This window comes from Macrobrachium rosenbergii, chromosome 21 (assembly GCF_040412425.1).
Source record: "Macrobrachium rosenbergii isolate ZJJX-2024 chromosome 21, ASM4041242v1, whole genome shotgun sequence".
In the NCBI taxonomy this organism is placed as follows: Eukaryota; Metazoa; Arthropoda; class Malacostraca; order Decapoda; family Palaemonidae; genus Macrobrachium; species Macrobrachium rosenbergii.
Genome location: NC_089761.1, coordinates 44,377,631 through 44,389,272, shown reverse-complemented (window position 1 = coordinate 44,389,272; position 11,642 = coordinate 44,377,631). Strand labels below are relative to the sequence as shown.

The 11,642-nt window shown below is 37.0% G+C and overlaps 2 protein-coding genes across 3 annotated transcripts in view; both read left to right on the top strand.

The window, feature by feature from the left end:
* The window catches only part of LOC136850080 (actin, alpha cardiac muscle 2-like), a 3,487-nt gene extending 614 nt beyond the window's left edge, over positions 1-2,873 (top strand). The window contains exons 2-3 of one of the 2 annotated variants that reach the window (XR_010856522.1): positions 1,101-2,436; positions 2,498-2,873. Coding sequence is in view for 1 of the 2 variants with exons in the window: in XM_067123630.1 (XP_066979731.1) it covers positions 1,124-2,257 (1,134 nt within the window). In the remaining variant the exon portion in view is untranslated. Of the gene's footprint in view, positions 1-1,100 lie in introns of both variants that reach the window. The other variant, XM_067123630.1, reaches the window with a different exon arrangement.
* A 5,437-nt stretch (positions 2,874-8,310) lies between these two features.
* On the top strand, positions 8,311-11,291 carry LOC136850081 (actin, alpha skeletal muscle-like). Its single transcript, XM_067123631.1, has 2 exons — positions 8,311-8,436; positions 10,067-11,291. The coding sequence occupies exon 2, from the start codon at positions 10,100-10,102 to the stop codon at positions 11,231-11,233; it is 1,134 nt and encodes a 377-aa protein (XP_066979732.1). The 5' UTR covers positions 8,311-8,436; positions 10,067-10,099; the 3' UTR covers positions 11,234-11,291.
* The last annotated feature ends 351 nt before the right edge of the window (positions 11,292-11,642 follow it).

The following is an 11,642-nucleotide window of genomic DNA, read 5'->3' as shown; positions in this document are numbered from 1 at the left end:
TTGTTTGATAGGGTGAGCTCAAGTCAATATTTATGCAAGAGCCGCCACTTCGGGATGCATGATCAATAAAAAGTGTTCCCCGTGATACGAGGCAAGGGAATAAGTGAGGCATGATCAGTTCCGTACAAAGTGCATACCGGCGGGGATCTTATTTATCTGTGTATATATGTAAAGGTTGAGATATGAATTAATAAATTGCATAAGTAATATAATGTATTTACTAGGGGCATACATATAATGGCTGAATATTTAGGGGAAAGGAGTCTTGGTAAACGTGCAATTCAAATATAGGAATGGTACAATCGGTGCTCTTTGCTTCAGAACCATTTTGTTCAATAACAATAATAATAATAATAATAGATTTAAAATTCACAAACATAATTAGGTGTAATACCCAAGAAAACTTAACAGCAATTTTCGCACTTTTTATACCTTGTTTTATCTGATTTGTTTTTATTTAAAAACAATCCTCTTAAGTTCTAAAAGAAAGTTACAAAAGCACGTATACGAAAGATCCAGTTAGAACTTCCTTTGAAATATACAGTACACCTACATATAAATACAACTGAGATCTTTTCCCAAATACATATCTTATACTAATTACATTGTTGTGTTAGAGAATAAATAATAATAATTATTTGGTAAAATTTAGGACATTCGGGGCAAAAATATGTTCGAATAAAAAAAAATTCATACTTACGCTCTATAGGTACATTTGCACAATTCTGACTTGTGATACATATAGTATCAGTGGTAATTTTTATGCTAAGGTATACAAATGTAATAATACATAGGTTCTCTAGGATATTTTTGAAAATATGCAACTGAAACCAAATACTAATGTTTCAATTATCACTCAGATGATATGCATACATATCGATCGTATTTTTTTCATATTTTCATCAAGACGAATAATTCCAGAAATTCCAAATCTGTACAAAATTTGTCTTCTTAAAAAAAAAAGAACGAAAAAGTAACTCTAAGAACGTATGCCATGATATGAAATCTATACGAACGTGGCATAAATTAGAGAAAATCGAAAAGATGTGCTGAACCATTATCATAATTAAAATAAATATTAATTAAGTTTTTCGCTTCAGGATCACTCAAAACACCTGAGAACATGTGTGACGACGAAGAGGCGGCGGCGCTCGTCTGCGACAATGGCTCCGGTCTTGTCAAGGCTGGCTTTGCCGGTGATGACGCTCCTCGATCTGTCTTCCCCTCCATCGTTGGCCGCGCCCGTCACCCGGGTGTGATGGTCGGTATGGGTCAGAAGGACGCCTATGTCGGCGATGAGGCCCAGAGCAAGAGAGGTGTCCTCACCCTCAAATATCCCATCGAGCATGGTATTATCACCAACTGGGACGATATGGAGAAGATCTGGTACCACACCTTCTACAATGAGCTCCGTGTTGCCCCTGAGGAGTCCCCTACAATGCTTACTGAGGCTCCCCTTAACCCAAAGGCCAACCGTGAGAAGATGACTCAGATCATGTTCGAGTCCTTCAACATGCCCGCCACTTACGTCTGCATCCAGGCTGTCCTCTCCCTCTACGCCTCTGGCCGTACTACAGGTGAGGTTTGCGACTCTGGTGATGGTGTCACTCATATGGTGCCTGTGTATGAAGGCTTCGCCCTTCCCCATGCCATCCTCCGTCTGGACTTGGCTGGTCGTGACATCACCAGCTACTTGATGAAGATCATGACTGAGCGTGGCTACTCCTTCACCACCACCGCTGAGCGTGAGATCGTCCGTGACATCAAGGAGAAGCTTTGCTACATTGCCCTGGACTACGAGAGTGAGATGAACGTCGCTGCCGCCTCCTCTTCCATCGAAAAGTCCTACGAACTTCCCGACGGTCAGGTCATCACCATCGGAAATGAGCGTTTCCGTGCTCCCGAGTCTCTGTTCCAGCCTTCCTTCCTTGGTATGGAATCTGCCGGTGTCCACGAGGTCGTGCATAACTCAGTCATGAGGTGTGATATCGACATCAGGAAAGATTTACTGGCTAATATTGTCATGTCTGGAGGTACCACCATGTATGCTGGCATTGCTGACAGGATGCAAAAGGAGATAACCTCATTGTCTCCGCCGACAATCAAGATAAAGATCATCGCTCCTCCTGAGAGGAAGTACTCAGTTTGGATCGGTGGTTCAATTCTCGGTTCATTGTCCACCTTCCAGGCCTTGTGGATCACGAAAGAGGAATACGACGAGTCTGGACCTGGTATCGTTCACAGAAAGTGTTTCTAACTTCAGAATAAAGACTTGCCTATAACCAATAAATCATATTGTTCTCTTGGCTACTTTACAAACAGCACTTCCTCCTTTGTAATTCATATAGATATCTAAAAGAAATACATTTTTAGCTGAAAGAATGTTGATAAATTGCACGAATGTAACATTCTACCATTGTAGAGTAAAAAATAGCCGTTAGGGCCGGGAATAGTCGTAGAACATCCGCATACCCTTCTTTTAAAGTAAACTAACAAGTATTCAAAATTATCAAAGCAACCCTACTTTGATATTAGACAAAGAAGCTGGTATTTCCGGAACAAAACTCTTTCCACTTTTAACCACAGGAAATGGCTGCCAAATTAATAACCTTCTCTGTGAGAGATTTACGATTTTGAAGGAGTTTCCCTGCATTAAGGATTCCTGAAAGTAATTGAGGATTAACCGTGAGAACGTGGCTGAGAGAACAACAAACATTCAAGCGCAATGAGAGCAGGATCTTTTTTACTCCTGGACATTGTTCTCATGCCGCAGGAAATCTCAGGGATCAACGCCAGTTACATTTATTAGGTGAGCATTTTGTTGGCTGACCGTCTGCAACATGTTCAGCAATAATAATAAAAATATAGCAATGTCTAGTATTTAAATAATCTTCAGTCCAACCATACCTACAGTCGCTTTTGAAAGAGAATTTTAATTAGAGACTATTTTTGTTATTAAGATAATTATTGTTTAAAATGTGCATATTCGTATGGAGCAAGTTAAATACATGATTGATTTGGCAAGAATTCCATTCCATTGAATTCACATAGGCACAAAGAAAAAATGAATGAAACAGTAAAATTACAAAAGAATAACAATTGAAAAATAGGTCAGAAATCCTTAAGAAAAGGATAACGTATTTTGGAACAGCATTACATCATCAACCTATTGAGAATGAGTTAACTTTGCTATCCTACCAGACTTTGGTTTATTTATTAGTATCGCTGTATTCATATGAAATTAAAAATCACATTCTTGGCGTGACGGCGTCCTTCTTATACTATGTTTCTGTGTATGTGCGTGTGTGTATGAATACTTATTCACAAACACACACAGACACCCACACACATATATATATATATATATATATATATATATATATATATATATATATATATATATAAAATGTGTGTATATGTTAGTGTGTGTGTTTGTGAATATGTATTCATACATACACACACACACACACACAAATATAGTATACGAAGGTCTCCGTTACGTCGCGATTGTGATTTTCAGTTTATATATATACATATATATATATATATATATATATATATATATGTGTGTGTGTATATATATATATATGTATATGTGTGTGTTTGTTTGTTTGTTTGTTTGTGTGTGTGTGTCTGTGTGTTTGTGAACATGTATTCATAAATAGGCTAGTCATACAGGTACTTCAATAAATGGCACAAAATTTTGAAACAACAAAATTTGTATAAAGGAGCTCTATTAATCAATGGTAAATAAGTGACCTACTAAAAGCGTTCAAAAGATAAGGAACAGCTGGTTGGAAGGTCGTTTTTTATTGTATTTGTTCATAAAAAATAAAACTCCGTTTGGGAAATATTTACAAAATTGCTGCTGTCCGTTACGGACACCGGTTCATTATGGACGCTGGCAAGTGCACAGAAAACGGAGAGAGAGAGAGAGAGAGAGAGAGAGAGAGAGAGAGAGAGAGAGAGAGAGAGAGAGAGAGAGAGAGAGAGAGAATGTTTGTTGTGTTCATTTTTTCTTCTTTTTGAATCTGGGCTTAAGACAGTCTAATGCATCACGTAGGAAAAATAAACAAAACCTGCATTTGAGAAGCTTAGTCTCTAGTGAAAACAGTATTTGAACCAGAACCAGAATGCAAGCTGCAAAACCAAAATACATTTAACCTATTTCCTTAATCCATTCACTTTAGAAATGAAAGCATTTGTTATATTAGATCTTAACATCCTTTAAATAACAAACTGAAAACGAGTTCTTGAAATGAGATAAAGTTACAAAAAAAATATCCGTTTCATAATTCTCCATTTGTCCAAGTGACCATAATCATACAAGTTATGGAGTTATCGGATGTTTGATACGCTTCTAATCCAATTAAAATCACAAGGTCAGTTAAAGGTTTCACGCAAGTCATAACAAACACACAGAAGTTCATCGTATGGCAATAGTTTGTACAGATACAACTAGTTTTGAAACTGAAGCAAATACAGGTTTTTAAGCTGAAAGAAATCATTAATTTTTAACTAGTTTTAGGACAGACTTGAAGGCAGCAAGGTAACTAATGGACAATGGCCATTTCATTGTTTTCCATTTTTTCTTAAATTAGCAATTCTTCAAATCATGAACAGTGATATCCCATCCAAAGGAACTAACAAATAGAAACATCGAATTGAAAATAAAAAAATGGTGCTTGGCAAATATACCTAACAATAAACAAGATGATAAACAGTAATATTACCAAAATGGTAACTCATTCTAGTATTCTCTAATCACTGGGTGGAAGATGAATAGATGACACAAAGATTATTCCCAAGCATATTACTAGATTATACTGTAAAATGACAGATCTCCTGAAGCTATAATCATTCAGAGTAACTAATTTCTTTATTCAATTAAAAAATACCATTGCGAGGATAAAGCCATTTTGATCATCGAAATTTCAACGCTTATTGTCTCATTACTGATGGTTATTTTAATTTCAAAGATCTCAATATTTATTGTCTCAGTAATTTAATTCATTATCTAATCACAGAAAGATAATAAACAACTCACGTGTTTACAACCATACGCTTATGCGCGCCCACAAACGAAAAATATATGCAACAATATACACGACTTGAAACTGATGTTTCTTTTCATATTAGTTACTTCTTTTAACACGACAGAGCGTTAAGATGATTAACAAATATGAAAAGAAACATAAGCTTTTAAGTTGGCTTCAGATCAAGGTTAATGAAAGAGCTGATGGGAAGGAAGGACCTCAATATTCAGGAATTACGAGAGAACATGGTGAAAGTGGCGTCTTGACCACACGGCAGTTGATATGCTCACGATGAGCTTCCTTTTCAGGTATACAAAGTGGCTGATGCTTTGCGAGTTTTCCGTACATAGATGGACGAGGCAACGAACTGCTGTCTCACGTTTCTCTGGAGCCCTTCCCTATTAGACGAGACAATTACAATATTGAACATACGCTCACACACACACACACACACACGGGCATATATATAGTATATAGTATATATATATATATATATATATATATATATATATATATATATATATATATATATATATATATATATATATATATATATATATATATATATATATATATATGTGTGTGTGTGTGTGTGTGTGTGTGTGTGTGTGTGTGTGTGTGTGTGTGTGTGTGTGTAGTATATACACGAGCGCACACAAACACACACACATATATATAAAATTAAAATTTAAAAAATGACACGATTTGATTATCAGCTGAAGCTAAAGAAAAAATGTAAAAAGAACCGACAGAGTGCCGAGAACTTTTTTGTTTAATTAACACATCTTCGGGGCACAAAGTGAAGCAAAGTAAAAAATAAGCCAGCAAGAAAGCTGTAACAAAAAAAAGTAAAGTAAAAATGAATTTTAGGCAATTATAAACAGAAACGAAGTCTATTCAAATTACTCAGCTAATAACCTATGCAAGTCAAATATAAAAAAATGCCTATTGACACACCATATAGAAAGATAAACGAAAACAAGCTATTTACTGATCGATCATTGTATAATAAATGGCGAATTCACATATAATAGCACTATACATAAAAGAGTTAAATGATAATCTTAAAACTCTACCCCATTTTATCAATACTAAACTAAAATATACTTGTATATTAATGCATCACCTGATGACAATGATGACGTTAAATGTGAGATATGATGAGTTTCTTTATAGCAAATATATTAACAACAATGAGATTTACTTCTGTTGCACGAATGAAGTGATGGCGAAGCTCATCATATGTGTCATAGTCTTCAAAGTCAAAATATTGGAAGGATAGTGAAGTGTCTACTTTATAAACGAAGATAAAATAATCAGACACAGCATTAACAAAAAAAAAAAACTGTAAATAATACTGAAAAAATATGGTTAAGTAGAATTCGAAAAAGTGTAATAAAATGATAACAAACACCAAAGTCAGTTGCAACAAAACATCTTTCTCTTGATTACCCAATTTACAGTGCACTAAAGTCTGTGGAATATCTGGTTTATCCAAACAAACACAATCCTCTCTCGCGGTTACTTAACTGTCGCCTTGGAAAAGTGGAAATATATGACTAGGCTTAGGTTTCGTGAGCATCACGATTTTCTTTTTCTTTACAATGTAGGACAACGCAGAAAGTCAACAATATGTTCATGTGGGCAATCGCTGCGGTTATTTGTTAACACATTCTCTAAATACATTCTTCTTACAAGAGCCACGGCTTATTTCAGAGCCGGAAGTGCATAAAAGAACATGAGAGAGAGAGAGAGAGAGAGAGAGAGAGAGAGAGAGAGAGAGAGAGAGAGAGAGGACAAAACATTTGAACAAGTAATGGTCTTGCTTATTTCTGTCCCTCTAATAGTTATGGATCTGGATCCTGTAGGACGCCTCATCTATATACCTGAGATCCCCGTGACATCGACTAATAGAGGCATGTGATTTTACACAGAGAGAGAGAGAGAGAGAGAGAGAGAGAGAGAGAGAGAGAGAGAGAGAGAGAGAGAGAGAGAACAGGAAATTTGTACATCGTTCATTGTAAATTTTACCAGTTTATACGCCTTTCATTGTAAATTTTACCAGGAAGACACCATTGAAAGCTATGGAAATGTTAATTTAAATATACCCAAGTAAAGGCAATTAGTACCAAGTAAAGAGAGAGAGAGAGAGAGAGAGAGAGAGAGAACAGGAAATTTATACATCGTTCATTGTAAATTTTACCAGTTTATACGCCTTTCATTGTAAATTTTACCAGAAAGACACCATTGAAAGCTACGGAAATGTTATTTTAAATATACCCAAGTGAAGGCAATTAGTACAGAGAGAGAGAGAGAGAGAGAGAGAGAGAGAGAGAGAGAGAGAGAGAGAGAGAGAGAGAGAGAGAACAGGAAATTTATACGTCATTCATTGTAAATTTTGCCAGTTTATACGCCTTTCATTGTAAATTTTACCAGGAAGACACCATTGAAAGCTATGGAAATGTTATTTTAAATATACCCAAGTGAAGGCAATTAGTAGAGAGAGAGAGAGAGAGAGAGAGAGAGAGAGAGAGAGAGAGAGAGAGAGAGAGAGAGAGAGAGAGAGGATTATTTTATGATCAACCTTTGTTATATTGGTAAATACTAGTAGAAGTTATGAAATAATGCACGCTTAGTCGTAATTCTATGTCTTGAAACTGAAAGAACTTCAGGTTGTAATGAATTAATTTCGATAGGATATTAAATGTTAACGAGCATAGAAAATATATATAACTGGAAAATTCTCCCTCAGCTAGCAAAGAATATGAAGTGTGAGAAACCTTTCATGTGACTCAAAATACCGAAGGTAGATTTTTTACAATCAAATGTCTACAAGAATGTGTCTATAAGAATTGCACTTTTGGTGAGTATGATACTAGAATCCAATCTGAAATAAATATGAAAAAATAAAAGAAAACGAGGAAGAAGGAGAGTGACAAGACATATGATGTCATTACTTGACTTTACAGCACTTGTTGCCTAGCGAAGGTGCACAAATGGAATGTGAATTATCTAAGAAAACTGTTTCACTTAATGACCCAGAAACTTTTGTAAACAAACATTGCCTTGGAGTTCACACGTGTTTGAGTATGACGTGTCTTTCTGGTCGGTGTACTTCCTCCTCATCAAATCATGCCAAAGTCTCAGATTACATAAACAACCAAACTTACTTTGCAACAGAGCAAATCAAGAGATCGAACTACCTTGGCAAAAGACGCCTCAATGAAAGAAAAATACGATGAAATTGCTGGTTTGAAGGCTTTGGGGGTGGTTCATTTGATATCGTTTGGCTCGATTTCACACATTCCAGTGGGGGTGGGAACAGCAACGGATCCCTGGTCATGTATTTAAGGAGCCCAAGCCTATGAGGGAAGCTAGTCGCATCTAGGACTCACCGAGGGTAGGTTACCAATACCTCAGCTGGCTCTCAGTGCAATTGTGGTGATTATGTTAGTGGCACCTCTGTGTTTGAAGCGATCATCGGATGTGGGTGTAGGGTGTTCGTTCTAGTGCTATTTCAGTGATCATCCGATATAACTGCTAATTGGCAAATATAATTTGCGTAAAAAAAAAATTATCACACGAAAAATATAACTTGGTACCCTATCTGAAGTCTTATTAATTTGGGCTTTCAATGTGTCAAGAAATTCGAAAAATATAAAAAGTACCAAAAGCCAAAATAAGTGTTACATCATTTTCTAGTAAAGTCAACATTTCCGGTGCAAAAAAAAGAAACTCTTTAACACAGTTCTGAATTAGACCATTAAATATGATATCTGAGTGGTGGCATTTAAAAATTGCCTGTTTTGCTAATCACAGCTCACTTTTGGCGGTGATTACACAAATCCGTTTTCACATTGTTGGACCATGAGTTAGATTAGAGCATCTGAAACTTTTTGCAAAAATATATTTAATCAAAGTTTGACAAAATACTTCCCTAAGACCCTAAATTATAATGCAACAATAATAAGTATTTACATAAAAAAATTGCGCATGACGGTTTGTGAAAACGATAGGAACTTGGATGAAAAAATATGCGACACCAAATAAGTAAAAATATGAGGATAGCTAAAATTTTAAGTAATGTAACTCCATAGCAATTTGTAATATCTAAAAACAATAAAAAGAATCGCAAGGACTTAAAATACTAGTTTATACAATGTAAAATAATCAAACGCCTTTTCAAAACTAGGAATCACAACTGGCGATCATTAAACCAAAATGGTAAATTGACTAACAATCAACAGGAGCGACGACCGATTTGTAAACTAATCTCGTAAAAATTGTAAATTCGTCAACATGTAATGTATGGAAACGTAAAATTGCATTTATTAGTAAAAACTTACGGAGCAGTACCAAGGTGAAGGAACACTAACCAACAATAACGACAGAACAAGAAAGGTTTAAATACCACCTCACCTTAACATATTGCATAAAATGTTTTTTCAGATTATTTTGTGGATAAAAAAAAAAATAATATAAAAACACCCACTGCAACTAGGTGCAGAAAATTGATTGAATCAATAAATTGTATATCATGGAACTGCACGATATCTTTTCAATGAACAGATTGACAATAGAGAATAGGACATGATTTTATAAAAAAAAAAAAAAACCAGTACCAAAATTGTCAGTAACAGATGTTAGTATTTCATAATTGTGCAACGCACATATTAATATACAATCAAATACATATGACTGTGAATATCTTTTACAAAATATCCACATTTATTCTTCAATGAGGGACAAGTACAGTACAGTACTCTGAACCCATCTTTTAAATTTTCTTCAATATAGGTATGCCACACAATTCACATTACTACGTAGATAGACAAAACGAAAATTCATTACTTGAAATGAAACCTCCAAACACACACACACACACACACTCACGCAAACACGCACACACACACAGGCCCATGTTTAAGCTTATGCAGATACTGTCGGTGACTTTTCAAGATATTCATGTATGTATGTATGTATACTTATTTGTTTTTACATTAATAGAGCAATGTTCTTGAATTTTCCAGATCTCCTGATATCATATCTAAACCACCACCACCATGTGTGACGAAGAAGAGGCGGCGGCGCTCGTTTGCGACAATGGCTCCGGTCTTGTCAAGGCTGGCTTTGCCGGGGATGACGCTCCTCGATCTGTCTTCCCCTCCATCGTTGGCCGCGCCCGTCACCAGGGTGTGATGGTCGGTATGGGTCAGAAGGACGCCTATGTCGGCGATGAGGCCCAGAGCAAGAGAGGTATCCTCACCCTCAAGTACCCTATCGAGCATGGTATCATCACCAACTGGGATGACATGGAGAAGGTCTGGTACCATACATTCTACAATGAACTCCGTGTTGCCCCTGAGGAATCCCCAACCATGCTTACTGAGGCTCCCCTTAACCCCAAGGCCAACCGTGAGAAGATGACCCAGATCATGTTCGAGTCCTTCAACATGCCAGCCACTTACGTGTGCATCCAGGCTGTCCTCTCCCTCTACGCCTCTGGCCGTACCACTGGTGAGGTTTGCGACTCTGGTGATGGTGTGTCCCACATGGTGCCCGTCTATGAAGGTTTCGCCCTTCCCCATGCCATCCTCCGTCTGGACTTGGCTGGTCGTGATATCACCAACTACTTGATGAAGATCATGACTGAGCGCGGCTACTCCTTCACCACCACCGCTGAACGTGAGATCGTCCGTGACATCAAGGAGAAGCTTTGCTACATTGCCTTGGACTACGAGAGTGAGATGAACGTCGCTGCTGCTTCCTCTTCATTGGACAAGTCTTATGAACTTCCTGACGGTCAGGTCATCACCATCGGCAACGAGCGTTTCCGTGCTCCCGAATCTCTGTTCCAGCCTTCCTTCCTTGGTATGGAATCTGCTGGAATTCACGAGACTGTCCACGGCTCCGTTATGAGGTGCGACATCGATATCAGGAAGGACCTGTTGGCCAACATTGTTATGTCTGGTGGTACCACCATGTATGCTGGTATTGCTGACAGGATGCAGAAGGAAATCACAGCTTTGGCTCCATCCACCATCAAGATCAAGATCATTGCTCCTCCTGAGAGGAAGTACTCCGTCTGGATCGGTGGTTCCATTCTTGGTTCTCTGTCCACCTTCCAGGCCTTGTGGATCACCAAGGAAGAGTACGACGAGTCTGGCCCCGGAATTGTTCACCGCAAATGCTTCTAAGGATATGATATTAAGTGTAATATATTTTACAAATCGATTAATACATATCTAATAATACTCTTCAGATTTTATATTTCCTATAACAGTATATCTGTATAGATAGATACATGAGAATATCATCATAACAGCAAATTTTTATATTCTCACTTATAGAGAAAACCCCCTCTTTACATTATTATAAAATGACTTCAAAAAAAGTAATAATGCATATTCTTAAAAAAAGGAAGAGGATGCTGAAAAATATTGTTGTTGCTTGACTGATGCTAGAGCTTGCGCAGTACTAAGAACCCTGGGCAGTTTTTCTTAAAACCTTTAAACTGCCTTCAGTTTATTTTGAGAATTAACGATGGAAACATATTAGTCAGAGCCCTATATGAAGTGCTAATTGAAGTTCACCTGTTTGTAATTG

What these genes read in the sequence shown, in the direction of transcription:
- LOC136850081 (XM_067123631.1), top strand. Translation starts at nt 10,100, where the DNA reads ATGTGTGACGAAGAAGAGGCGGCGGCGCTCGTTTGCGACAATGGCTCC.